We start from the raw sequence: 27,157 nt of genomic DNA on the forward strand, positions 1-27,157 counted from the left end.
AACGTTCAAAGGCATAATGTCAAGATTTAATTTTTTTCTTAACTTAAGCTAGAAAATGGATGAATGAATGGCATTAACGATTCACTGCAACGTGTGTGTATGTGTGTATATAAAGGACTACAACGTGCTTTTTAAACAGGGCTTCTTGCGCATTTCACGCACGGCTTTATAATCTGACGCATTTGAGACTCGTAGAGAGTCAAGAATAGAATCTTTACTGGCGAGCAGTCGGATGCGTTACGGCATTGTCGTAAAACGCCACTGCGCGGTGTTGCAATGGCCTTTGCTGCGACAGCACTTTGCGGCAGCGGAGAGAGCTCGAGGAGAAAGCAGCCACTACTAACGTCGCCACTTGCAACGCCTTAGCCCCAATAATCCAAGGATTTACGCCACATTCGGCGAACCGACACCTTCGTCGCCGTCGTATATCCCCACGCCTTTTGGATGAGATTGCGTCTAACGTTTCCTAAGCGCGATTCGCCACCTTGATGCGGTGGGATGGCCACAGTGCCGCCTGGGCCTAGTGGCGCACTGCCCGCATCCCCGGCTGAAAGTCCACCTTTCCCTGGGCCAAGGAGCGCGGAGTCGGGGTACGACGACGGAGGGGAGGAGGACGTCGTGTCCGGCGGTGCGAGTAAGGCGAGGGCGCCGGCTGTCTGCGAAGTCAAGCAGTCGATCAAGAAGAAGCAGACAAACATGCTAGCTCGACCTAGCCAGCCGGCGCTACACCTCCAAGCCGGGGAGCAGCAGCAGCTCAACGGCTTGGCGAGTCCCCTCCAGGACCCCGACGACCACCCTTTCCTTTCGAGCCAGACTGGCAATCCGAGACCGACCGTGGACAACTGTGACAGTGACGGAAACGACGTGGAGCACTGCCAACGTGAAGGCCCCCTCTCCAAAAACGGCAGCCTCTCGCCGCTGGCTAGCAGCAGCAGCATGAACGGGATGCCGGACAAGACAAGAACTCTGGCGGTTCGCAGCCTTCCCGGCCGCGGAGGGGACGCCGACGACTCGGACCGCAACGCGTCCGGGCCCGTAGAGCCGGACACGGAGGAGCCTCAGCCGCCCACAGCCGAGCTGGCCCGGCTGGATCTGAGAGGCTCGGAGGAGAGCCACGACATTTGTTATGTGCGCTACGAGTCCGAGCTGCAGATGCCGTGGATCATGAGACTGATCACCAAGGACTTGTCTGAGCCTTATTCCATTTACACGTACAGGTACTTCATCCACAACTGGCCGCAGCTCTGTTTCCTGGTGAGTGACTCCTCCATTGCATCATCAGTCCTTGGCTTGGCTTGTGTTGGGTGACAAGGTGCGCATTTTGACTTCACTTGTCATTCTCACAACCTTCCCTCTGGAAGAACCAGTCTGACCACACTGTGAGTGTTGAAGCTGTGGTCCAGGTGGAGTTTATCTGCTAGCGCGTTCACACTCGTCATCTTTAGTTTGGTTCCTCAAGTGGAAAACCCAGTCCAGCACCAAACAGTAGCGCCTAGACAACTTGAGGACGCATTTGGTTCCGTTCATGCTTGGAAAATGGACTACGTCTGGTTAGCTTTCACACCTGTCAAGTTGTAGAATGTGAACGCACCCTGAGCGATGGGTTTCTGTGGGTTTCGAGCCGCTTGTCAGCCGAGTAGAGTTTAACTTCGTAAAGGGTGAACGCCATCCGCACAGTAACAAGATCTTAAAACACCAAAAAGATTTTGCGTTGAGAAAAAAAATGTCTCCTGAGCACTAGACCTGTAATGATTATAAATAACTGAGTTCATCACACAATAAATGGCCTCAATATTTGGCTATGAGCATGTGTGTCTGTTCTCTTGTCTCTCGCCTCCAAACAGGCAGGAGGAACATTCTATCTGTGCATTGGTTTCAGCACCTTGGCGCGGTTGTTTCATAGAACAACGACATGAACGGAGTGAGCCTTTTTGTCAGTCATACGGTCTTTGGGTGGTGGTTAGCATAGAAGTGCAGAAGAGTATGTCCTTGTGAGGAGCAAACTACAGCAAAGTAGCGTCGTAGAAAGGATTGGAATATTTTGTGGTATATTTTTTCATTGTACTCTTCTTAAAAGTAATGTTAAAGTCCCGTCTCATGTGAAAACCACTTGTTTGTTGGGCCACTATTAAAGCACTGTATATGACAATAAAAACAATACCTGCACTGCTCCAGTGTCTGGCAGGCCATGTAATCATTGATAAGTCAAACACAGCGACAGTAGATACAAATAACTTTGGTCTTGCTACAAGAGCCATCTGCCAGGGCTTTGGAGCTAACTTTACCAATCTAAATACTCTTTTCTTGTTCCTTGTGGCTACAGAGTTACCACGCTTCAATCAAACTACGGTGGGGGCCGAGTCGTGCGTCAAAAAATACCGCTGTTAAAGGAAACATCTGTTAACACGTTAGCTTTGACAGCCCTAGGTAGAACACAATGCCCGTACGCCCTGGCGCGTGTTGACGGAAGTAAACATTGCTTCAGTTTGTGCTTTTGTTACAATGTCAGGGATTTTGTGCAGCGGGAGTCAGCATTGTCAAAGGTCATCAGAAAGGGGCCCTCGTGAGAAGCTGTCGGATTGTGACAGGGCTGTAAAAAGAATTGGAGAATAGAAATGTATCACGTGTATAGTACAGTGAAATCCACCTCTATCCTAAACAAGCAGTACGCAGCCAGCATGCGAGCGTTGGATCCAGGTGTTGGGTTAGCGCAGGGGTGGGCAAACTTTTTGTCTCGCGGGCCGCATTGATATGACAAAATTTACGGGGGGGGGGGGCAGACTATATATTTTACACGTAACAGTCCACCTGCTATTATTGTATCTGTAAAATTGTCATGCAATCTGCTATTATTATTTATTATTTTATATTTATATTTAAATATTTTAAAAATAATAAAATATTATAATAATTACAATAAAATTAAAATAATAATTATTATATTATTATTATGTAAAATATGCAAATATAACAATATTATATATAATTAATATAATAATTAGCATTAATATAATAATTATAATAACCATAATAGTTATAATAATAATTATAATAATTATAATAATCTAATAATAATCATAATAATTATTATTATTATTATGTGCTTGTGTCCCTTTTTTCAGGAACACTTTGTAAACAACAGACCATGTCAAAAAACGAAATTGATAAAACCATCAAAAGGTTGGCTCAGGCCATGATGCCAGGTTGTATGTTGAGTTTAAATGAAATACTTTGGAAAGATTGGGCGGGCCGTATTCAAACACTTGGCGGGCCGGATGTGGCCCCCGGGCCGTAGTTTGCCCACCCCTGGGTTAGCATCACACCCTCAGCACACAATGAATTAGAATATGGAGGACCTTGTGAGAGTAGTATTAGCATGCTTAGATGATGTAAACATGGAATCTCATAAGTGACATAATGTGAATGTGAATCCCGGGCGGACAGCACAATCCTTACAAACCAACCAGGGGGGGGTTTAGTGGCAATGTGCAGAGGCTGATATCCCATTGGAAAAGTTAGCCAGGCTACTTCCATGTCTCAAAATTGACCAGTGATGTGGTGACTCAATAAATGTAAGGGTTTTTGCATTTGATTCATGGCCTTATTATGGTCAAATAAGTGGAAAAGGTAAAAAAAAAATGTTCTAAATGTGCATCCTCCAGAAGGAATCATTCATACAATTAGCATCCTTAGACAGAATTAAGCTATTGTTGATGAATATAAGTTTTATACTCCCAACGCGTGTGTAATGTAAATATCCATTGGACACTGCAGCCTATTCAACAATAATGTACCATCTACTGTAACGTGTCCAATTGTACACGTGTCATCGTGATGTCATCGTTTGTGTTCTCCAGGCCATGGTGGAGCAGGAGTGCGTCGGCGCCATCGTATGTAAGCTCGACTTGCACAAGAAGATGTTCCGGCGCGGCTACATCGCCATGCTGGCCGTCGACTCCAAACACAGAAGGAAAAGCATCGGTGAGTGCACGTCGAACCACCCTTAAACCCCCCCACGACCCCACACCAAGCCTATTCCATCAATACATACTTGCTTGCAAATACATTACAGCTACGGACTCAACCACAACCCTCCTTGATTACTTAGCTTGTTAGCTTCCTTTGTCACAAGCAACTACAGACAGTAATGTGATGGGCTGTGCACGCACTCCACACAGGAAATAATGTCCGACGAGCCGACCAATCACAGCCTTCATGGGTACATGTTATGCAGGTGCACGTCAAGCTACAGATAGAAGGTGAAGATCCAGGCTTTACGTTTAAGATGTGGAAAGAAGCCTCTTTTTGCCCCCCCCAATCTTTTTTACAAAGTAGTTGCATATAAATGGGCAGGCTAATCTAGTCAGAGGTGGTATCGTGTGTGAGGACGTTTTTTTTCCTTTGAGACGTCACAGAAAAGCAAGCGTTTGAAGCTAGTGGAGCAAACAGGTGAAGGAGATGATCCATTTGTCTTACCTTTTGGTGCTGACAATCAGTCTGTTAGAACATTTGGCGTAGCTGGGCATCAGTAACGCTGCATCTTTGCTTCCAGGTACTAATCTGGTGAAGAAGGCCATCTACGCCATGGTGGAGGGCGACTGTGACGAGGTAAGAGCCACCACACCACAAAAGAACAAGACAATATCAGACGCTGTTTCCGATTCTTCTTGGGGTTCCTCGTTGTGGTTTTCCGTAGGGGTGCACCATAAATATCGGACAGATGATTGATGAATTACGTCATCGAGAAATCGGATCGCATTACAAAATGAGGTCTCAATCATGCACTTATATCGTAAACGGCAGAAAGAATCATAGCCATATGATCTGATGTTTCATTTTTGTGCCAATATCCCTAAAGCAGGGGTCTCAAACTCAATTTACCTGGGGGCCGCATCAGGTTTTCCAAAAAAAACCAAAACGCATTTATTAAAAACAGAAAAATGAATAAACTTTGCTTTGGTTCCGATTTTCTACAAGAAAAGCTGTGATAAAACATTCCACTGTTCTCAAATATTTTAATTTTTTATTTTTCTACACAAAATAAGATGAAAAATAAATAAACAAATTAAGAATAAAGAAAATCAATTAGTAATAAATATAATTATAATAATAAAACGGCAAATAATAAAAACTTAAGAAACCACATATAGTTGGTGGGTAGACAAATTATTTTTTTCAGATTAAAATGAACAAAGCATTATTAGAGCCCTGTAGACATGACAAAACACGACTATAGTCACATTTATACTCTTTTTATTTACAACATATTGCGCAACTGCAGGGTCTTGAGACACATGCTAACTCGCAAACTAGAGAGCTAGCGACCTAAACGGTAGCCTCCAAGTTATTTCCTTTAAACTGAAATAGACAAAAACTTACCACTTCCACACAGATAGGGAGGATAACTATTAAGTTATTTAACCTTTAACATGAACATTAATCAAATGTAATAATTTTTTCTGGGTACATGATACCATACAGTATCCATATCAAACTTTCATATCAAGGCGGGGGCCTCAAACTAGTGTCCTGTGGGCCACATTTGGCCCGCGGACCGCGTGTTTGAGACCCCTGCCCTAAAGTAACCCGACAGCATCTTGACGCACCCTCCGTACCTCCCTCCCCTCCCCTTCCTTCCAGGTGGTTTTGGAGACTGAGATCACAAACAAATCGGCCCTCAAGCTCTACGAGAACCTAGGCTTTGTGAGGGACAAGCGGCTCTTCAGATACTACCTGAACGGCGTGGACGCGCTGCGACTCAAACTGTGGCTCCGCTGAAAGGGGGAGGGGGAGGGCAGGCCGGGAGACCTGGGGGAGTGGGAGTGGGGTCAGACGAACAGACGGGATGTACTGTTCACCTCTTCGCACACACACACACACACACACACAAACACTCTCAACCTTGAACACGTTTCCAAACAGACACCCCCACCCCTCCTCCTCTGTCACCTCCTTGTAAAGGAGCAGATAGTGGGGAGGAGGCGCTCTCTGGGACATTTTGGGGTTTTTTTACCTTCAAAGACGGGAGGAAAAGGAGGACGAGAAGCGGGGACGTCGGGCAACGCCGTCCTGGACGGACGCTCGGAACAAACTTGAAAAGGAAAAAAAGCAGCAAGACGCAGAAACTCATTGGTGGAGTTTATTTTTGTGTTTCTTTTTTTTTTTTTAAACCATGGAGGGTTACCGACTGACTGCGTGCACGACTGTTGCGTGTCCTAAATGTGTCCACATGGCAGCGCTGTGTCTTCTCAAGGACTTCAAGCCTGTAAAGCTGCGCATGCCTTTATTTTCTAGTGTGTGTGCGTGTGTGCAGATGACAACCAGTGTGGACGCCTTCATCACTCCACCTTTCCTTCAGCTCCAATGTCTGTCATCACATTTGATCTCTGCTTGAAAGTTGCAAAGCCCCCCCCCCCCCAGTGCACTGCCAGCCCCCTCGCCCCAAGTGTGTGCGTGAGATGATGCCAAGTAGAATGACACTCAGTCAAAGGCAGACCTCCATCAAGGCCAAACGGGCGGAATTTGGCCCACATGGTCAGTAGTCAAGGTGCGGCTTCCTGATGATGAGTCGGTCTTGGCCAGGCGGTGGCGCCACTGCGGTCACGCTCCGCCCTCCCTCAAAGTACAGCAGTTAGGCCCCGCCTCCCATATGTTTGCACACCTTAGCAGCCAAGCAGGTGTCCCGCGCTGTGTCCCAGCAGACGACACTACTGGCGAGTAAGAAGTGCTGCTTTCAAAAAAAGGTCACACGCACTTGTTTGGAACTTACTGCAGTGTGGATGGATGTGTGTGTGTGTGTGTCCTACTTTGACTGTTTTGCTGTGTGGGTTTACTCTGATTTTTTTTTTCCTTTTTTGTTGACTTTGTCTTGGAAGGCCTGCACAAAGAAACCACAATTCAAAGAGAGGAGTGTTACGGCCACACTGAAAAGAAACATGTCATGCTAATAATAAAACTGACTTATTACAAGAATAAAGTCCTCACTTTATTCTTGTAATACTACATTATTATTATTATTGAACAGTATAACATGACTTGTAATATCACACATTGCTTTTTTATTTTCTTAGCGCCATGACTTGTTGAAACAGCGTCCTGATTCTTGGAACATGATTATTCTTATTTTGGAAATCCATAGGTACAGGCCGAATAACACGTGCTAGCGTTATTACCATTCATTTATTTTCTAGCACATTGCCACCCTTTCCTGTTATTCTCACAACACTTTTTTTTTATTTTCTCATATGAGTTTGTGACATTTTGTTTCTTAATACACAAAAATAACCTCATAAAATGAAAAAGACAACTTTCCTCTCAGAGCAATGCAAATGTTTTTTTTTTCCTAATATTCTAATATTCTTTAAAACACCAAGCATTTCTTTTCCTAGCTTTATAATGACATTCTGGCAATATTACTGTTCTTTTCTATAGAAATATGGGTATTTGCGTAATAATACTTGGTAACAGGATTTAATTTTTGACTGTATTGTCACTTTATTCTCATCAGATTAGAACTTTTTTCCTTAATATGACTTCATGACATGGCATTATTCTCTGCAGCATACGAGTATATTTTTGTAAAAATACCACTTCCCAACATATATTTTGGACTTTGTGACATCACATTCGAAAAAAATTGCATTTTCACATAAATGCGACTTTATTCTTTAATTTTACATATTTTCTTTTCATTTTGGCCTGAAAACTCCTCCCTTTGGAATTGTGTAATTGAAGCAAAAAAATATGCAAATGGATGCCTGCCCTTGCTCTTTTTTTTTTTTTTTTTTTTTAATTCCTGTCGTTAGCTGCCATAAGCGAGAAAAACACCACTTAGCTACTTTTCTTACAATGTGATTCTCACTTGGGTGATGGAGCCAACATTGCCACATGTTTACCACATGTTATGTGTTCATTTTCTCCTGTTTTGTAACATTCGCTTCTTGATCAATCATGTATCGGGGAAAGGCGGTGAAGTGTTTCCACGGTGATTGGCCGCTCAAAAGAAAATTGTCTGTTTGAACGATTCAGCTCCTAAAGGAGATTCGTGTACGACTCACTTATGTTTAGTTCCCGTGCTGTGAACCAGGCAGTGCCGCCATCTTTTAAAGGGCGTTACAGCCCAACCGCATCCGACTTGAAGGGCTTCACCATGTTAGTCGCCGTGGTTTCGTAAAAACGGCCCCATTTTCCTAAAACAAGATGTCTATTAACTCACGGGGCACCATCCCGGAAGTCCCTCGATGTGCCATCCCCTTCATCTTCCTCCCCGTGGACCACTTTATTCCCAAAACACACACACACTGGGCGGGACTTCCTGTCTCTTTGTCGCCCCACCTCCAACCACGCCACCACAGAGCAAAATGAATATATTTGTGTTTTATTTTTCTTGTGCATGTCAGACTTGTTACCCTCATACCCCCCTCCCCCAACACCTCCCCTGAGTTCAATCTGGAAATGTCCGAGAGGTTTTATTTAATGTGGAGAGAAACAAAAAAAACAACACAGAAATAAATTATTTGATTTTTTTTAATGCTGTAAACTGGAGTTGTTTGAGTTGTTTTCCCCCAGAGTCTGTATTTAGAGAAATATGTTTGGATTTGGTCAGACTTTTAGTTTCTTACCAACACATAAGACATAGAATCACTCTAACATCACATTGACCCCCATCAAACAGTATTATTGCATAAACACCTGCTGTTGACAGTGACAATACAAAGAAATCCATTTATAGTAAGTGGACATTTTTTTCACCAAATATCCTTTGCTCTTTTCCGACAAGAACACACACGACTGACTTGGGACTTCCAAGTTGTGCTTTTGCAGCCTACATCACTGATTTCTTGTTATGTAGGTGACTACAACGACCCCAATATCAGCGTTGGAATATTATCATTCATAAATAATGGTTGTCTCGTGGTTGACGATGGCCTGTTTGTGAAAACATATTGAAATATAAGTTCTATGTAGTGTTATGGTCACTAGACATCAGTGCCTAATGTTAGGAGACCTTTCACACTGGGTGGAGACTGGCTAGTGAGCCCAGATGACATGCCATGGCTCATAATCCTCTCATTCCATCTGGAAGCGGTAAGTTTTGATCTCCTTTGTCCTCCTTTTCCACTCCGTTTGAAACACTTAAAAGTTAGCATAAGTCAATTGGGCGAGGCTAACTAGTTAGCTCGATAAATTGCTATGCTAGCTAGCGAGCAATGTCGAAAATAACAGGAGGTAAAAGTGACATTTAGTTATTGAATGTATACATGACGTTATTAAAGTTAAAACGCGTATTAGGGTTTCTTAGGTATGCTCTAAGAAAATATTTATTCTATTGACATTGAATTATCGTTGAAATTCATTTAACGCGGTCGGGTGTGAAACCAATTAACAGCGATAAACAAGGGGGCTAGGTGTGTATAATGGCGAAGGGACTCCACTGATGAGACCAAGACACCTTGCTTTGAAGAAGTTATCGCAGCTAGCCCCGTTCTGTTCACTAAGTAAGTAGCAGATATATTAAATCTTGTTAGTTAACAATAAAAACATGAGCTATGTGCTCATGTAACATCCGAAAATACTGCCATTGAAAAGGAGCTAGGCTAACGGGCTATATACGCAATACACCCGGAAGTAGTTGGAAAAATGTCCGATTTTGTACCGCGGATTATTATTAACAGTGGTTGGGGGTTTTTTTCATGCTCGTGTGCACTTTTGAAAGGATTTCGTCAAGCTATCCTGCTTTAGTTGCATAAAGTCTTTTTGCTGATCTCTATAAGAATTACACAAACGAAACTATGTACACTAGTGGGACATACATTTACAGCAAATATATTTTTTTACATCTTTTATTTACTGACGTCAGCCCTTCCTTGCTTTACCGGCTTGCTATAGCACTACGTTATCCGTCACGCGCATGCGTGAGATCTACGTCACTTTCTCCTTTCGCAATTTCTAAAGACAGCTTTTTTAATGTATCAACAATAACTTATCATTTGTCACAAATTGGGGGTTGTTTTAGTACCGATTCTTGTTCACATTTTCACTTTTTATAGTTTTTTTTTATCCTCTTGTATATTACCTTGGCTATATTGTATACTTCAGGGTTTCAAATTCAAGAAATGAATGACTTCAATTAAGTTAATTCATACATTAATGTAATGTCTTGTATTCTTTGTGCTATGATATTAAATACACATGTTTAAAAAATTTACTGATACATTTGGTGAATTGGCACAAAGTATTGGATCGGTATCGCTGAAACCAGGCTGACTTTTATCAGTAATCAGGAATCTGAACCGAAATCAGTGGTATCGCACGTCACTATTTAGTGTGTCAAAGAGCCAGACTCCAAAGCTACTGAGCACGAGGGGGGGGGGGGGGCGCGCTCTTAGTTCACTCTGCACACTGTTTATGTGATGAGTCACAGGAAAAACAGCTCAAGAGCGATGGATGTGGTTGTCATGACGATGTGGACTTTTCAGCAGCAGCCTCAATCCTTGGACCCGGATCAGAACTCGTCCTCGGAGCTGTCCGCCAGTAGCATGGCCTGATCCTGGCGGCTCGTGCCGACCTCGCAGGGTTGCTGGAGGTAACGGGATTGACGATACATTTTATTGACGACACTTGTGTTTTTACATGCCACCAAAACCAAAGTAGAAGAACAATATATGAGTAGTAGAGTATTGACCTCTGTTTGTCTGACCTTCCTCCGCTGGTGTTTGAAGCTGTTCCTCCTCTTGCGCTGAAGCCTCCTGACGCTATAGAGGGCGCCCACGATGAGCAAGGCCCCCGCGATGCCGATGCCCACCGGGGCCAACATGCCAGACACATAACCTGCCTGCACAGCGGAGGCCCAAACCAAGGTGAGCAAAGAAGCAGACACAGCTAAACAGCAGCCGCACATGGTAATGCACATGTTGGGCCAGCAGGGGGCAGCCTCACCTTTTCTCTGATTAGCGCCACCCAGCTGCGCACTGGAAGAGAAGAATCAGTCAAAATATGAATGTTTGCGTTCCGCTGTACAGAAAGGGTGTGTTTCCGTCATTGCGCTCCTGTGGTGCTGTCTTACTCAGGCCCTGGTTGCGTTGGACCCAGATGGGCGGCGGAGGGATGAGGCTGTATGGGGGCTGCTCCAAGGGCGTTTTGGTGGTCTCTATTGGGTCTTCTTCACTCTCCTCCTCCATGGATTCCTCTGAATTCTCATCATCCAGATCCTCTGTGGTGGAACAAGGCGTTTGCATTGCAGTAAGTAGAAAAGGCCACTTTTACACAACATTAACACTTCCTGTAAATCATGCAGAGAGTGCAACTTACCCTCAGTCTCCATCTCATCTAATCCTGATTTGGATTTGTGCACAGTGGCATGTGTTGTCATGGTAACCTGCTCATTGTCAGCAAAGTCCGATGTCTGCACGGTGCCTGAGTGTCACCAATGATTTTGTTTTACTTGATAGACTTGTTAAAACCATTACAATTTGAATACATTTCAATACAATGAGATAATCAAATAGATTTTATTGTTGTGTTTTTGTATTTCATTGTTATTATTCATTATTATTTCAACCCCCCGTGAAGATAAGCGGTAGAAAATGAATGAATTATTATTTCAAGGGCGCATTATGGATGGAAACGTCTGAAAAGGTGCCACATACATTTTGTCCAGCAGAGGGTGCTAAAACGCCACAATGACTTGCTAATTAGTTTGATAAAGATAAATGGAGGCTAGTTCAATTAGTTGGCTATGAGAGTTGACACACCATCGTTGTGCTGGGACTGGATCACGTCACTCGGCATCAAGTATAGCAGTACAATCCATCATTTACAGTATTTCCCAGAAGTATATTGCTGTAAATATTTACTAAATCAACAAGTATAGCAGCACAGATGATCATTTTTGTGGCACCAACCAACTATTAAACTATTTTTGTTGGAATAATTAGGAGGCTTAGTGAATGTAGATTGACGTCTAAAATAACCTAACATAAAATAACAGAAAAACAGCACAAGCATTTTAGCAGCTGAAACTTTTGAGGACAGCATCACGTAGTTAAAGGTAGGTACTATTCACATATCACGGTTATAAATTGCATCATTTGTTGTATTGCTTAGTACTGTATGACAGTGTACTTTTTGTACTCCGGATGAAAACATGCTTCCATATGAATAATATATTAATAATGCTGCTCTCGGAGTTTAGCTACTGCTGCCAGTGAAAGTGAGTAATGTCTGCATTATCCATGGTGCTGCATAAAGAAACAGTGTTGTCACTCTGACACTTTTGAATTAGCAGTTGATTTTTTTTCCCCCTCAGCCATGCATCAAAGCGTCCTATCGTAGCCAACTTTTAGTTTCTTGTTTTTCTCTCAGATAAAATCACTCAAACTTGCTCTCTCATCTCTACAGCCGTCTGTGAGTGAAAGCCAGGAGTGGCCTGAAGCAAGACAAGCTCTCAAAGAGAGTAGAGAGAGAAGTAGGGCAGACCTGTGTTATTTCCTACCTGGTACCATCCAACTCCCTTAACTGCCAAACTGACCTGATAGGCTGGCTCCCTTGTCTGTCTCCGTGGTGACAAGCAGCTCCAGGTCCGCCTCGGACAGGGGCGCTCCTCCCGTCGCCATGGCAGCGGTGAAAAGCTGGGCGCTGCCGGGCGGGGCCGTGTCGGCGCCATCCGCCACGGATTCCTCCAGAGGCTCAAAGATGAGAGGGAGGGACTCGGATGACATGGTGCCCTCCGTGGCGTCGTCCTGAGACGGCGGTGCGGCTGTGTCTGCTGTGTCCGTGGAAAAAGGAGAGGTACGTTTAAGGCCATGACACGCAAACTGGCTGTGTGCGCTTTTGTTTGCTGCCATCTTGTGACCAGATGGCGGTACTACAGCAATAATGACGCTACACAATATGGATGGATGTTTTTCCACCTTGGTGGGGATCTGCGCTCAACTGAGGGCTATGCTGGCGACAGAAAATTTTAGGAAAAACTGAAAATGTTTTGTTGGCGCTGGATCGAAATCAGAGTTTTCTGCTGTGACATCTTTGGGTGCACAATTCTTTATGCAGTGAAGCTCCGAGTCCACAATGTAGCTAGCACACAATGACAGAGAGACTAATGGGAAACCTTTCTGGCTTTTGTCCGAGGCCTGTAAGCTAGTAACTAATATTTAGTTATAGAAGTCATGGGGAAAAAAAGACATTTCACAATAAATTATTTCTATTTTGAACAATTTCTATGTTTCACAATATATTTTTATTTCATTCCATTTCATGATGGTGCAGCACAATGAAAAGGGCAATGGAATAAATCAGTTGAATAAAAAATAAAAGCTTCAATTTCAGTTTATTTTTAAGAATTGGTTAAGACAGAGCGACGGATTAATTCAGAGCGAGTTAATTCCATTCTTTCATATTTCAATCTATTGCCTCAGCTTCACGTTTATTTGGCAGCAACTCAAGACGAGCAGGCAAGGCTTGTTGAAGGCGCCCCGCTACCCTGCCCAAACACAAATAGAAGCTAATTAGACCTCCACCTGAGTGGGGTTCAAAGTGGAAGACCGTGTTTTGTGATTGTGTTTGCATTGCATCCTACTGGCGGCTCTTTCTGACATTATGGAGCTCAGCAGAACGTTAGAAGAGCTCATATGAGCATGCTTATCTTTGTCAGAGCACAACTGCAGTAACATCACGTGTGCTTCATTCCCTACCTCCAGCAGGTCTGGCTGCCTCTGTCCAAAGGCTCTCCATGCTGTCCTCCTTGGGCATCAAGTTGGCTTCAATGTCAGGTAAAAGTGGTTCTGGTGGTGTGGCCATGAGCGCACCTTCATGGTCCCACAGCGGTAAAGGCGTGAAGGTCTGAGGGGAGGTGGATGGAGTGGAGGAGGCAGGACTGTTAATCCCAAATGATGGATTCGGATGCAGAGTGGAGGATATCCACCTTGTCTGCGCATCTTCGTCACCATTCTTCCTGTCCTCCTGGTCTCTCGGCGTCCTAGTCCTTGGAGAAATCAGCACAGCTTCAGGGTCACCCTTTTTTAAGCTTCCCATGCCTGCAGCTTCTTGCATCCTCCTCCTCCTCCTCGTGTCAGGCGGCCTAGATTCCACATGGAGACTGTCCCTGTTTTGCGCCAGCGCCACAACCCCCCCGTGTCTCCACACCGGTCCATGTGAGCCTGTGCCCACCTCCAGAAGCAGGCCGCTCACATAGCTCCCATAGTTCCCATAGTTCCCATCCCTTGACCTGGGTGTCTCTGGTGCACCGGGATGTGCTGCTGGGTGCTGCTGGACTGGACTTCCACACGCACACAGCCATGCCCCCGCCAGGAGGAAGTGATTGAGCGTGTGCAACATCAGCATCTTCTGTCTGCTCTCAGTGCCTGCAGGATGTGGATACACATGACAAATGCTAAGAGGCTTAAAGTGAAGTGTTGGAACTTCTATTATTCTGTCAGGCTATACCTTAAAGGGACAGTGCATGTGTACTTTTCTCAATTTAGCTTACCTTAGTGTAGTACATGCACCATTTGAATGTTTTGGTACAAATCAAGAGGAATTGCCTCTACAAAAATAGCACATACTCATTTTTGTAAGAATACATTAATGTGATATGTCACAAAATAACCAGGAGGTTATTTTTCCGTTAATTTTGTATCCTATTTTTGTTTGTTTCTTTCGGCTTTTTCCTTACCTTTGATCCGCAGAGTATATCATAGCAATAATAATCTGATTCGCTGTGTCATGGTTGCAAAATAACTATAAGCATCGTTATGTGATGCACAAAGATCCACGAAATAACATCATACGAGCCCACTTCCCCGTTAAGGGCTAATTTGTGCAGCCACGTATGCTTCGTAAACAAGCAAACGCTGAGCTACTTGAAGCACGCCTCAAATTATTAAATATATACTGTTGTGTATATATACTGTTTAGCGCCACTGAGCATATAAATGACCGTGAAAGTCGCATCGGTCTAAAAATAAACCCGTGTCTTTACCTTGCGGAGATTGTCATGATGGATGGCAGACGCCGGAGGATGCGACGGGAATTTGGGTGCGGGTGCGTGTGCGTGTGTGAGGATGCAAAGAGGATTTTCGGTGGTGGTGTTGCAGCTTCAAGTCCTGCCACTAGACGCCTTATGTCCAAGACAGTCGTGCAAACGGCATTGAAGCCAATATTTTTGTGTAAATTTGACTTAAATACTAAATAATCTTCATAGTTGCATAATTTATGCACGCTTATATTATCGTACACATGCCCAACATGACACAAACTGCGTAAATATATGCAGTAATTTAAAAGCCGGGAATGAAATTAATAGTTTCGCTTTTTTTAGGAATAGTTTGACGCATTTTTGGACAGGCGCCTTTGTGACGTCATCGCTCCTATCAAGCCCCAACGTTCACCAACCGGAAGTTAGCTGATTTTTCCCCCTCACCGCCCCTCATCTTGGGATAGTAATTATGTGAAAAGACCGTCTGACATATGCGCCGTTATTTCGTCGAATAGACTTAAATAACTTTACGATGCCATTGTTTGATGGTCTGGGAAGTGGAGCGGAGAAGACGGCCATCGTCATTGATTTGGGAGGAGCGTACACAAAGTAAGTGCTAATCATTAGCATCTTGCTAGCTGTCGCCGCAGGCGGCGTCATCGTTTTAAATATTACGTTTTTCAGCACCTGTGACTTCATTAAATAATTGGACCATAAACAGAATTGTTTCACATATTGTAATTTTTTGTTTTCAGATCAAATCAAAGAAATATAAGGCAATGCTAACCTGTCAGGTTTAGCTACTGTTGAGCAAGCTAGCTAAGATTCGACACTGAGAAGCAACACAACATAGTGACCCACTTATGTACATGATTGGCAACATTTGTCATATATGTGCGTCATGAAATTATATATAATCAGATTCCTTCCTATAATCCTAAAACTTCATCCATTTCTCTCAATTGAACTACGCCACTTAATGTATGAAAGTGTGGTGATTACAGTATGTCCAGTGAACAGCATCTTGGACTTAATCAGCCAAGCAGAACATCCTCTCTGACAGCAAATCACATGACGAGCAAGTACAAGTACAGATAAAGACATCTTTGTCCCACAACTTTGCGTTCAACTACACTGCATCAGAAAGATTGCTAATATTTGAGTTATCTTGTTTAGCAACATGAAAGGCTTGAAATATAACTCCAAACTACAACCACACAGCCTCTTTGTCAATTAGATATTTTCTATGTAATGCCAGAATTGTTGTGTTGGATCTCTGTTGCTTTTGTTTTCCACTGCAGATGCGGCTTTGCAGGGGAAACGGGGCCCAGGTTCATAATTCCGAGCGAGATCCGGAAGCCGGGCCAGCAGCAGGCCACCAAAGTGGTCCAGTACAACATGAACACAGAAGAGCTCTATGTCATCCTCAAAGAGTTTATCCACACACTCTACTTCAGGTAAGAAGATGGCATTGGTGGTGGGGGGTGGAATTCAGTCGTCCTATACTCATCTTCTTGTTTTCCATCACCAGGCACCTGTTGGTGAACCCTCGCGACAGAAGAGTGGTCGTTATCGAGTCCATCCTCTGCCCGTCCCACTTCAGAGAGACTCTCACCAAGGTTTTCTTCAAACAGTTTGAGGTAACGCAAGCTCTCCTACATCATACTTAAAGAAAACAAGCCCACACTTTGTAATATCTGATTGTATGATTGTTTCCTAGGTGCCCTCAGTGCTGTTTGCACCAAGTCACCTGATGGCCATCATGACTTTGGGCATCAACTCGGCTCTTGTGATGGACTGCGGCCACACGGAGACACTGGTACTGCCTGTATCCTTTAGTGTCCCATTCTTGGGAGAAGAATTCCCCCATGAAAAATAATGGGAATAGAATCTTAACAGCATCATGCTGTGGGTTAATACTTAAAAATATATTTTAGTGTTGGTTTGCAAAGGGCTAGAAAAGGACGCATTATCCATTAACGGTCCCTGACATGAGTGATCAACTTTGCTTAAATATGTTATAAATTGTATATAATTATGTTCTACCTTGTTACGTTTATGAAAGCCAACTGTAAATTTGCAGGAAATATAGTTGTTTTACCTTATAGTTACGAGCGGAAAGGGTCACCTTTATCATTGTATATTTTACCTCCGTTGTCCACGGTAGACATATGGCTGTGAAAAGATGTTTATATAACATGTATAATGTTTTGCGGCCTTGTCGCTATCATAGAATAGTGTTTAGAAGACGTATGTGAAGAAGACATGACTTTGTCATCTGACAACTTGGACGTAGTGGCCGTTCTTCTTGTCTTTTGCATTAGCATCCTTTTTCAAAATGTATTTGATGTACTTTCAAGCCAAATTCTTCTTGTAAAGGTGTTTCTTCTGAAAAAGTAATCAGTGAAATGATCACTGCAAAGAACAGGACTCAAAGTGGGCGTCCATTTGTGCCTCACTTTCTGCACTTGCTTCGTCCATTGTTGTCTTTGACCTTCTTTTGGAAAAGAACCTACAGTATGGCATGAATACTATGAACATCCAGCAGCAACACAATGTTATTTGGAAAATGTACTGTAGCAAATGAAATGGAACAGAAATGGAACAATGAAGAACATAATTACTAACAATATATAAGATATTTAAGCAAAGTTGATGACTCACGTCGGTGAGCCTTTTAGTGATGTTGCACATAAGCAGAGAGGTGGAATGTGTCTGTTAACCCCTTAACTCCGGAGGCAGGTTTACGAGTGCACTCCCATCCTGCCTGCCTGGGAGGCCTTGCCTTTGGGTGGAAAAGCCATCCACAAGTAAGTAGTGAACTTTTATGTCTGACATTGTGCTCACTTTCCTCCTGAAAGAGCTCTGCTTTTGTACATTTGAAGTGAAACACAGAAGCTTTCTGACTGAAAATGTGTTGATTCTAGAGAACTGAAGGCTGTTCTTGAGGAGCAGTGCACAGTAGACACGGACACCACCACAGGACTGACTGTACCAGCCAGCATTGGTAATAATTCTCATGTTTGTTGGGCATGTTTACATGAACTGCTGGGTTTCAACCACGTGATCTAGAGGCCGTTGTGGCGAGCATAAGCTAGGTGTGGATATTTTGGAGAGTAAAGAGAATAATGTCGTTCCAATTGTGTGATGCATGGATAGTCCAAAAGCAGTGATGGCTTATCTTGGTCAGACATATTGAAAGTAACGCTCGTCACTTTGCCATGTTAAACCCCGTCGGTGTGCATGAATACATTCTTATATCTGGCCTTCATCATTTTGTTGGACTGTTTGAGCTCCATAACCAATTTTCAGCCAGATTTTATTTTATGTTCTATTTCCGGGCGGCTCGCTGTTAAGCCCTCTGTGGAGCAGCGCTGACAACAAGCGGATGTGACATCACGTGAAACCCAGCAATTATTCATACGCTTCCAATCTATTTTAGCTCGGGCTTCCAATCCAAATAGACTCGCTACCGTGTTGAGCTGTGACTTCCAAAGCTGTTCACATGAAATATTCATCTGAACCGGACCCTATTGCTGCAGTTTATCCTCAGCATTGTGCATGTGTTATTCCTCAGGAACAATCCCAGAGGAGACCGTGGAGGACATTAAGGGTGAGCTGGACTGAGTTTGTACAGTTCAAGTGGTATTTGCGTTGCCTCTAGACCAACACTTCTCTCTTTGGGCAGTGAGAACGTGCTTCGTCAGCGACCTGCAGCGAGGCCTCAAGATTCAGGAGGCCAAGTTCAATCTGGATGGTAAAGCTGAGGTGAGGAAGATGTGCACACCCGATATGAGGGAATTATCACATCATACCGATATAGCCATTAAAAATCTATTGAATAGCTCAGGTCATTGACAATTAAAAAAAAAAACGCGCCAATGAATCTAGATTAGCTGCCTGTGACGTTCACACCAAGCTCATTTGTAAACATTGACTTTCTAAGGGAGACATTGTGCTTGCTAATTGTACCATATGGTATAAAAAGGAGGGCTGTGCGATGAGGTTTAGAAAAAAACATGGAACACACAAAAAAACAGAAAAGCCAGCGCTGTGGTGTTTGAAACGTGCAAAAGGTTTGCCGATTGGAGCTTGTGATGAATACAGTGCGCCTTGCTGGGCCACAGCAGGTGGCTCCTCCCCCTCTATACTCTGCTTCTCCTGGTAGTAGTCATGTCATGATGTTTCAGCAGGACTCATCCACAGGTACAGTTGGTCAAATCCTAGGTGGTTCTAATCCTTATCTGCAGGTTTGTGCAAACCACACTTATCTAAATTTAAAAACTAGATATAAGAAGTTATCAGTATCGGTATTGGTCTGAAAACCAAGATATGGTGCATCTCTAATGATTAGTGCACCATCTTCCTCTGTGTTTGTAGCGTCCAGCCCCGCCTCCTGATGTTGACTATCCTCTGGATGGACAGAAGATCCTGCACATCAAAGGATCCATCAGGTTGAGTTTGATATAGTAGCGCCCTTTGCTGGTTGCTGCCGTGTAGCGGCATTTATGACGTCTCCAGTGCTGGAATAAAAACGCCAAATGACTACAAAGCATCTCATATGTCATGAAGAGATACTAATGACGGCTTCCCCTGTGTTATGGGGCAGGGACTCACTGATGGAGATTCTGTTCGAGCAGGACAACGAGGAGAAGAGCGTGGCCTCGCTGATACTTGACACTCTGGTGAAGGTATGTTGTGACCCGCTCGTCTCTGTCTGACCTCGTTTGCATGCTCGCAGCTGATTAGTTGGCTGGCTCAGCCTCAACAATGCTTTGCAGCTTTTTGATCCATATTGCTGTTTCCGTGGCAACACTTGTGCTTTTCATCACATGTAGGGTAGGCTAATTAACTGGACTGCTCTGAAGGGAATTAATGCCTGGTAAAGAGAGTCTATCAGTGCCCCCTTGTGGCTGTGAGCTGTACTGTGGTTTTATTCATCAAACATGAATGCAACATAGTGTATATTAGTCAACATTTTGAATAAAACCAGAAGAAAGAATAATCCAGTGACATCAGACGGCCTTGTAAGTGGTATAATCTTCTGTTTGAGATTTAATTTGTACTTTTATACAATATATATATATAGATCTATACTGTATATATGCATGCGTTTTTATTATACATCATGTGAATTACCATGGATTTCCTTCTAGTGTCCCATTGATGCACGCAAAGTGCTGTCTGAGAACTTGGTGGTCATTGGCGGGACGGCCATGTTGCCGGGCTTCCTTCACCGGCTGCTGGCCGAGATACGCCTCCTAGTGGAGAGGCCCAAGTACCGTGACGTCCTGGCCAGCAAGAGCTTCCGCATCCACTTGCCGCCCGCCAAGCCCAACTGTACTGCTTGGCTGGGAGGTTGGGCTCTTTGCTCTTTTATTCGAGTTTTATCCCCCAGACTGACCTCCAAAGTGATTTTCTGTACTCTGCTCTCCAGGCGCCATCTTTGGTGCGCTGCAGGACATCCTGGGCAGCAGGTCGGTGTCTCGGGACTACTACAACCAGACGGGACGCATCCCCGATTGGTGCTGTCTTAGCTCTCCTCCGCCTGAGTCCCTTTACGAGGCCGGCAAGACCCCGCCTCCGCTCATGAAGAGAGCCTTCTCCACTGAAAAGTAGATCAAGTATGGAACACCCTCTCTCTCTCTCTCACATAGGCTACATATCTTCCAGTACATGTCATATTTCAGTGTTAAAATGGTCTCAGTGGGCTAACTTCTACTAAATGTTGGCACTTGAGGCACTTTATTTATTATTTGCACTGCTGAAATAAAACCTCCTGCACGTGCACTCTTGTGTTCTCAGTCATTCCAGCCAACCCATGATGAAATGAAATGATGCAACCCAGACTTGCTTGAAAAAGCAATGGGTGAAAGACAACCATCTGTCTTTATCTGACAGCCATTCTTTTGCCCAATTAGGCTGCCTTGACACCTGGATGCTCGTAATTAATATCAATGTTGTTATTGTTATTAGAAGCATTTCTATACAGAGAACATAATTTCCACATCAATTCATTGATTTAACAAGGAAAACGGTGAAAACGGCAGTATGCTGTGCCGTCGTTGGCCACGCGAGGGCGCGCTTTACCTTCTGTTCGCTCAGCTCAACCAGTTTGCAGACATGTGCTGCATCTTTGTACTAAGTTTATTCAACGAGTTTTTTTTTTCAGCGATTTGCATGTGTATTTTGGCTAATGTGTTTGCCTTAGAGGAGCATAAGCAAAGATACCTCATATGATGGTCATTCTGGACTTACATTTTGACACAATGACCAATATACATGCTTTTTTTGCTTTTAAAATCTCATGAATCTACATTTTAAAAAAACCTACCATACAATGCACTGGTTGACTTCTATTTAAAGAACCACAGTTAAGGTGCAGATCAGACCTCAGATCGGTGTTCAAGTCAAGAATCATTGTGAAACAAACCAGTGATTACCTCATTAAACACCAGGATGAGGGCTTTGCAATTGTATTGTCATTGTGGACGTCATGTTGTTTTGCCAGGCATGGCACCTGCACTATTGTAAAGGCAGTAGTAGTAGTAATGTCAAATACAGCCCAGTGCACGTGGAGTCGAATTCACTTCCTGTGTTGAAACTTTGTGTTGTTAATTATTATCTTTCAGTTTTGTTGCTACCGCATGGATGGAGAACGTGAGGACGTTTTGTACCCAGGCGCAGGTTAGCCGCAGGACAAGCAAGGAAGCAGGCTATTATGTAATGCGCCACAATATTACACCCGAGAGAAAGAGTCCACGTCACTGGATTCCCTGATGATACATGAGATATACTCGTGTGTGTTCTTGTGTGTGGAGTAAGAACTCCTCCTGGCTGTGAACACGATGTCCTCATCTTGCCACGCATTGGGCAGCAGTCACGTTTTTTAGGCTGCTGGCCTCGCTGGCCAATCAGAAGCGCGGAAGGCTACAATGTGGGCGCGCGCCTGCCACTCCAGACGTTGACGTCACACTGAACACGCCCCTTTTTGCCAAATATGGGAGGACGCCTGGGCGCTGTTTCCTTGCTTTTTGTCTTTTAGTGACATTTTTTCCGGAGGAAAGGCGACTGCTCCGTCAATGGTTGCTTTTTAAGTCATTGTGAATGTACTTAAATGATAGTTTAAGACTACTGACGGCGTTTGGCGTCACCGTGGTCCGCATGTGACGAACAGCCGGGGGAGGAGCCTTGTGTCCCGTGTACTGTACCGTGGAACGCCGAGTGTTGGCCAGCAGCCACGTCCAGACAGAGACGGGAAGGCATCCGCCCCACGAGCAGGCTGCTTTGCCGGGGAACCAGCGATATGTTCTGACTCCTATTGTTCTCCGACTCTTCGGAACGTGACCGAGTGGGAAAGTACGCTGTTTATTTTCCACATTTACGGAGTTTTAGGTTGCATTTTATACCTTTTAATGACAGTGGATGCTAAAGGCTAACAGTAGCTTTGTGTGCGTCGTCAAGTTAGCGCCTCGCTAGCCAAGTCCTAACCGAAAGTGTTCTTCATTCGTCCACATTTTAGATTTATTCCACCCTTGACAGGCATTTAACCAACTTCTTAACGTTAAAATTAAAAAATTTAATCAAATATGCATCTATAGCACCTTCATGTAACATATGTAAATAGTCTGCTAGCTGAACTACTGCCAGTTAAACAGCTACTCTGCGGAATGTTCTCTGTTCATTCATTTCGCTTTATAAATAATACAGAGCAGAAGCTGATTAAGATGTAAATAGTCACTCACCTGGTCGAGTAAATAGTTTAAAAACCACTATTTAGCACAATAAAGTTCCACTTTTTCTGTAATATGCCATCTGGGGAAAGTGACATTTAAAACTGCACTTTTAGCATATCTAGTATATGTGGAGTAAAACCGGAATGGACTTTGAAGAAACAGTACAATCACATGCAAGGTATATAAAAAAAAAAGAACACAATCATTTATTTGTTTATTCTTTTCTTTCCACATTTGAATCAGGAAGTGAACTCGCTATTAGTAATTGCTGGGAGGGGTAGGAAGAAATTAGCTAAAAATGTATATTTAAATATAAAGAACAAAAGATGTCAATTAAATAGGCTCTGCTTCATCCTGCTTCTTTTTGGACATATTGAATTGCATGATGTTCAGAACTTATCAAGCTCCTCCCGAGTGAGTGCCCATCTACTGGATGTTTGTCTATCCCTTTCCAGGTGTACCCGCTCTGATTATGCTGATGTTGCGAGAGCGCCAAGCGTCGCGCCCACAGGCGCAGCAGCGAGAGGAGACGGTGAGTGCCAAGAGGAAGGCCGAGAGCGACTCCAAGGCCGCCAGTAGGCCACACGTCATGAAGTCTCACGGGAACTCACGAGCCGACTCAGAAAGGGACTCGGGATTCTCAGGTTTAACATCAATTTAATGTGTGTTTTGAGTAAACGGCCAGTTAGTCACTTCGTCTCCTCCTCTGAAGATGCAAGCTCAGAGCACATGAGCACTATGGACACCACTGATTCCGAGGACTCGCCACGCCCCTTCGTGCAACCGGGTCCGCAGACGTCCGGTTCCGGGCCGTTGGCTGTGGTGAGGGGGTCCTACTCCAGCATCTCCCCCATGATCATCATGAACAACGTGCTCTTAAAGCAGGTAAAAACTTTGTCTTGCTGTCATTTTCAGTTGAGCCACACAAGGAACTGAACCTGTGCTCTTGTCTTCAAATGTTTAACAGTCTCACCTCAGCTGTCCGGAATGTGTCAGCCCCAAAAGGCTGACCGGTCACATAGTTTCGACAGCCCCTGTTGACCCGTACCAAACTCCAGTTAGCCGTGACTCAGTTTAAAGTTACAAGTCAATGAAAGGATTTTCCCTCGGCTTTGACTCCCAGGACTTTAAACCTATTGATGTTGTCCAATATTTGTAAAGTACTGCTTTCATCAAGAATGGGACCTTTTTCTTGGTAGTTTTCACAGCATATCATGCACTATCCAGGGGTGTCCTCTTATTTTTATTCTTTTTTGCCTTTGATTGTGTGACTTTGAACACTTCTTCAATAAAAGTCATTTAGTTACTTATTATTTTTTACCAGTTTTAGAACCCTATGCACACTCAAATAGTGTTTTTTTGCTAATTTGCAAAAAAAAGTTAATTGAAATGTATAATCTATTGATATTGATGAATGAATGAATAAGCACTATGTTAGGTGTGTTAAGGGCTATCTGCTCCGTTTGCTAGTGGTGGTTCAGCTTGAATTGGTTAATGAACACTTGATGTGTTTGTGTGATTAAAAACCTTAAAGATAAAAAAAAAACATTAGTAAGTAAGTATATAAGTGGGCATGGTGTTTTCACGGTGCAACCATCTTGACTTGTGTTTTCTTGGCAGCCCGGAGACAACCCCCCAGCCATGAAGCCCTGGGGCTTCAGGTCTGCTGTGGAGGTGGTTCAGCCAGTGGTCCAGCAGCCCCAGGTGGTCTTCCTCCAGCCCGTCGTCTCCCGTCAAGCTTCCTCGGGCGTCAAGGAGACATCCCGACACAGGCGTCCCAAGAAGTATCTTCCCATCCTTAAGTCCTACCCCAAAATTGCACCGCATCCCGGAGACAGCTCCAGCTCCTCGGGAAGGGGAACCACCTCCTCCTCCGCCTCATCTTCTTCGGGGTCGGAAAGAGGCGGCGCGTCAGGTTCCGGTCACCGTGACCACTGCCAGCGAGAGAAGCAGCAGAAAAGCCAAAGCAGTCGCTCTGGTAACTCGGCTCTACTTTCCGGGACCCCAAACTCAACTCCGCTCAGTCGACTCAGTCAAACGTCAACTCGCAGCGAGACGCCTTCGCCAGCTGTCAGCCGGTCAGAGTTCATGCCATCGCCCTCTCTCTCCAATAGCCTGGCCCCCCTTGACCCCAACGATGCTGCCTCCCCGGCGGAGCAGAAGTGCGAGGACAGCAACAGCAGCGGCGAAGACGACACCAGGAGGAAACGCTTCTGCAACACCTACAACATCCTCAGCAAGTCGGGCCTCCTGGACATCACGCTGCGCACCAAGGAGCTGCTCCGGCAGAACCGCCGCACCCAGACGGACCTGGACCGCCTCCGAGAGCACACGGACCTCTTCCTGCAGGCCGTGCGCAGCGGCGACGCCAGCATTTGTGTCAAGCTGCACGCCAGCCTCCAGGAGGAGGAGGAGGAGGAGGGGGACAAGGAGAGGGCGGCCGGGACCAGCTTAAAGGCCGATTAGACTCTGACGACACGGCAAATCCTCCTGACTGACACGGTGAGAGGAAGGCCAGGCTGGTTTGCGAGGATGAGAAGGAGGTAGTGGGGGTGGTGAGCACAGACAGATGGACCGAGAATAATGTGACCCACATTCCACACCCACTCCTTCACACAGTTGGCACTAGCCTACATTTTGGCTGCCACCTGGCCTCAGGAGGTCCTCTACTTTTTTATTTTTTTTTTTATTACGGCGTTCTTACTCATGACAATAATAATTATACTTCTCTCTACTGCTGTCACACAGCAAAACACTCTTTTCATCTTACACCCCAAAATAGACTTTGATGAGCAGCCACACCGCCTATATCCTGGTTAGGGTCCTCAACAGGAGGTGGGGTCTACTGTGGACTCGGCACCTGTCAATCACATTCATGAATACATAACTGTATTTCCTCAAACAGTGGCTGCATAGTGTGCCACACATTCATTTGTTCCAAGGCAGTTTTAGCTTATTTCAGTCAATATAATACTTTTATTTTGGCAGCGCACCATAATGATTGGGCCAATATGAGGGAATCATAAAAGTCTGATACACAATAGTTCTGATCATAAAAAAAATGCTCCAATGAGGTGCGATTATCTGTACTGTGCAGGTGAGCAAACCAAGCGCTTATTTTTGTTGTGCTTCTGTTTCATCTTTTATTACCTTGAAAGGAGCTATAGAAGACCAAAACATAAAGATTAGTATTGGTATTATTTTTGTTTTCACAGCTTCTGCTTCACTCTTTGCTCTCGTTAAACTCCCTCTGTTAAAAAAGGGTCAGCTTTACAGATGCCATTCCTAGCACGTCACACGGCGGTATCATATGTGGTGGTAATGTAAATAACAGTTGTGGGGTAAAAAGGTGCATTCAATGGCTGAATAAAAGCCAGCAAAAAGCTGAGATAGGGCGGGGGGGGGGGGGGGGTCACTGTTTGGGGAAATGTAGTACTTGTGTTTGACTTGGTTTGACACTTGGTGTGAGGCTGCAGTGCATCCCACTTATCCAGCATGCTGCCCTCATTTCACACAAGAACCTCTTTTTGACTTGAAATGTCGGGTCACGACCGGGGGCGTCGTCGGCATGCGAGTGTCACGGCCGGCGAGGGGGTCAAACGAGTTCTTAGCAGGGCACAGAAAATTCCAGAGAAGTTGGAGCGGAGTCAGCTTGGGTGTCGGCTTCATTGATCATGTGACATGGCCACACCTGGAACTCCTTCTGAGTGATTGTTTTAACACACAAGTGGCTTTTTTTCCCCTTCATCATTTCCTGCTCAGGCTAGCTGCCGTTAGCTTCCCCTGAGCCTGGCTGGCAGCTGCCGCAAACCAACTTCCTGTTGAGCTGCTTCCTGTTAGCTCGATCGTAGCTCATCGTGGCTTGTTTTTAATGAACGGCCTTAAAGGAAAAGTGCAGTTTTTGAGGTGTGGGGGCTATTTTTATCACCCACAATTTCTGTGTATTCTAAAGTTATAAAAACAGGTAAAATGATGCAGTTAGTGAATGCACGGTCCTGTGACACACCTATTGGGCCTAGAAAGGCGGCTATTCAAAGATCTCCAAAAAGCACCAGCAAGGTTTTCTATCCATGCTGTGAAGCATGTAGTAACAGCTACATGGATGCTAACATGTCATACTTGGAGTATTTTTTGGGGGGAGGGGCTTCCTTCCTGGGGTGCATTGATGTCACATAGCAACATAGAAAGGGAGGCCAAAACAAAAAGCTCCAATACGTAGCCTTACCTTTGGCTAGCGGCCTGAGGCATTGGGAGGCAGTGTGTGCTGAAGCTAGTCGCTAGCCGCCGTGGTGTGGTCAGGTGTCACTACTCCAGGAAGGTAGTTCTTGGGCGTAACAATGTTCCTAAGAATAATAAGAATGTGCTTCATACGCAGCTCACTTGATGGACATGGAGCCTTGCTGGAGGTTTCTTCAGATGGCTTTCTCGGTGGACTAGGTGTGTCCCG

The 27,157-nt window shown here is 44.5% G+C and overlaps 4 protein-coding genes and 1 long non-coding RNA gene across 8 annotated transcripts; 4 read left to right on the forward strand and 1 right to left on the reverse strand.

Annotated features, from left to right (window-relative positions):
• Positions 1-141: 141 nt before the first annotated feature.
• On the forward strand, positions 142-8,710 carry naa30 (N-alpha-acetyltransferase 30, NatC catalytic subunit). The gene is made up of 4 exons (XM_058057157.2): positions 142-1,254; positions 3,858-3,981; positions 4,553-4,608; positions 5,641-8,710. The coding sequence occupies exons 1-4, from the start codon at positions 499-501 to the stop codon at positions 5,776-5,778; spliced, it is 1,074 nt and encodes a 357-aa protein (XP_057913140.2). The 5' UTR covers positions 142-498; the 3' UTR covers positions 5,779-8,710.
• armh4 (armadillo like helical domain containing 4) lies at positions 8,431-15,142 on the reverse strand. 4 transcript variants are annotated; one of them, XM_058057154.2, is made up of 8 exons: positions 14,978-15,142; positions 13,692-14,360; positions 12,530-12,766; positions 11,311-11,415; positions 11,066-11,212; positions 10,939-10,970; positions 10,700-10,834; positions 8,431-10,579 (listed from the first exon to the last, which is right to left on the reverse strand). In XM_058057154.2, the coding sequence occupies exons 2-8, from the start codon at positions 14,338-14,340 to the stop codon at positions 10,505-10,507; spliced, it is 1,380 nt and encodes a 459-aa protein (XP_057913137.2). In that variant the 5' UTR covers positions 14,341-14,360; positions 14,978-15,142; the 3' UTR covers positions 8,431-10,504. The 4 variants fall into 4 exon arrangements, with proteins under 4 accessions (XP_057913137.2, XP_057913134.2, XP_057913135.2 ...); XM_058057151.2 differs by having other exon boundaries at positions 10,685-10,834; XM_058057152.2 differs by lacking the exon at positions 14,978-15,142 and adding an exon at positions 14,672-14,950 and having other exon boundaries at positions 10,685-10,834.
• Positions 8,921-12,628, forward strand: LOC144902117 (uncharacterized). The gene is made up of 5 exons (XR_013630386.1): positions 8,921-9,087; positions 10,479-10,585; positions 10,722-10,859; positions 11,070-11,241; positions 12,400-12,628. It is a non-coding gene; the product is annotated as an uncharacterized LOC144902117 (long non-coding RNA).
• A 237-nt stretch (positions 15,143-15,379) lies between the features above and the next one.
• Positions 15,380-20,764, forward strand: actr10 (actin related protein 10). The gene is made up of 12 exons (XM_058057156.2): positions 15,380-15,583; positions 16,276-16,431; positions 16,506-16,614; positions 16,695-16,802; positions 17,717-17,784; positions 17,902-17,981; positions 18,552-18,587; positions 18,663-18,742; positions 19,355-19,428; positions 19,584-19,665; positions 20,131-20,332; positions 20,412-20,764. Exons 1-12 carry the CDS (start codon positions 15,507-15,509, stop codon positions 20,591-20,593), a joined length of 1,254 nt encoding a protein of 417 aa, XP_057913139.1. The 5' UTR covers positions 15,380-15,506; the 3' UTR covers positions 20,594-20,764.
• A 1,193-nt stretch (positions 20,765-21,957) lies between these two features.
• cipcb (CLOCK-interacting pacemaker b) lies at positions 21,958-26,100 on the forward strand. The gene is made up of 4 exons (XM_058057820.2): positions 21,958-22,333; positions 23,166-23,354; positions 23,423-23,595; positions 24,331-26,100. The coding sequence occupies exons 2-4, from the start codon at positions 23,183-23,185 to the stop codon at positions 25,174-25,176; spliced, it is 1,191 nt and encodes a 396-aa protein (XP_057913803.2). The 5' UTR covers positions 21,958-22,333; positions 23,166-23,182; the 3' UTR covers positions 25,177-26,100.
• The last annotated feature ends 1,057 nt before the right edge of the window (positions 26,101-27,157 follow it).

The sequence above is a fragment of the Doryrhamphus excisus genome, linkage group LG19, assembly GCF_037039965.1.
Source record: "Doryrhamphus excisus strain RoL-2023G ecotype Guam linkage group LG19, RoL_Dexc_Guam_v1.1, whole genome shotgun sequence".
Lineage (NCBI taxonomy): Eukaryota > Metazoa > Chordata > Actinopteri > Syngnathiformes > Syngnathidae > Doryrhamphus > Doryrhamphus excisus.

Excerpts from the sequence above, each read along its gene's own strand:
- cipcb (XM_058057820.2), top strand. The coding sequence starts at position 23,183 with ATGCTGATGTTGCGAGAGCGCCAAGCGTCGCGCCCACAGGCGCAGCAG. Across the intron at positions 23,355-23,422 it reads AAGGGACTCGGGATTCTCAG|ATGCAAGCTCAGAGCACATG; the intron begins GTTTAACATCAA and ends CCTCCTCTGAAG. Across the intron at positions 23,596-24,330 it reads ACAACGTGCTCTTAAAGCAG|CCCGGAGACAACCCCCCAGC; the intron begins GTAAAAACTTTG and ends TTTTCTTGGCAG.
- naa30 (XM_058057157.2), top strand. The coding sequence starts at position 499 with ATGGCCACAGTGCCGCCTGGGCCTAGTGGCGCACTGCCCGCATCCCCG. Across the intron at positions 1,255-3,857 it reads GGCCGCAGCTCTGTTTCCTG|GCCATGGTGGAGCAGGAGTG; the intron begins GTGAGTGACTCC and ends TGTGTTCTCCAG. Across the intron at positions 3,982-4,552 it reads ACACAGAAGGAAAAGCATCG|GTACTAATCTGGTGAAGAAG; the intron begins GTGAGTGCACGT and ends CTTTGCTTCCAG.
- actr10 (XM_058057156.2), top strand. The coding sequence starts at position 15,507 with ATGCCATTGTTTGATGGTCTGGGAAGTGGAGCGGAGAAGACGGCCATC. Across the intron at positions 15,584-16,275 it reads TTGGGAGGAGCGTACACAAA|ATGCGGCTTTGCAGGGGAAA; the intron begins GTAAGTGCTAAT and ends TTTCCACTGCAG. Across the intron at positions 20,333-20,411 it reads CTGTACTGCTTGGCTGGGAG|GCGCCATCTTTGGTGCGCTG; the intron begins GTTGGGCTCTTT and ends TCTGCTCTCCAG.
- armh4 (XM_058057151.2), bottom strand. The coding sequence starts at position 14,340 with ATGCTGATGTTGCACACGCTCAATCACTTCCTCCTGGCGGGGGCATGG. Across the intron at positions 11,416-12,529 it reads CAAGGGAGCCAGCCTATCAG|GCACCGTGCAGACATCGGAC; the intron begins GTCAGTTTGGCA and ends GGTGACACTCAG. Across the intron at positions 10,835-10,938 it reads TGGCGCTAATCAGAGAAAAG|GCAGGTTATGTGTCTGGCAT; the intron begins GTGAGGCTGCCC and ends TCCGCTGTGCAG.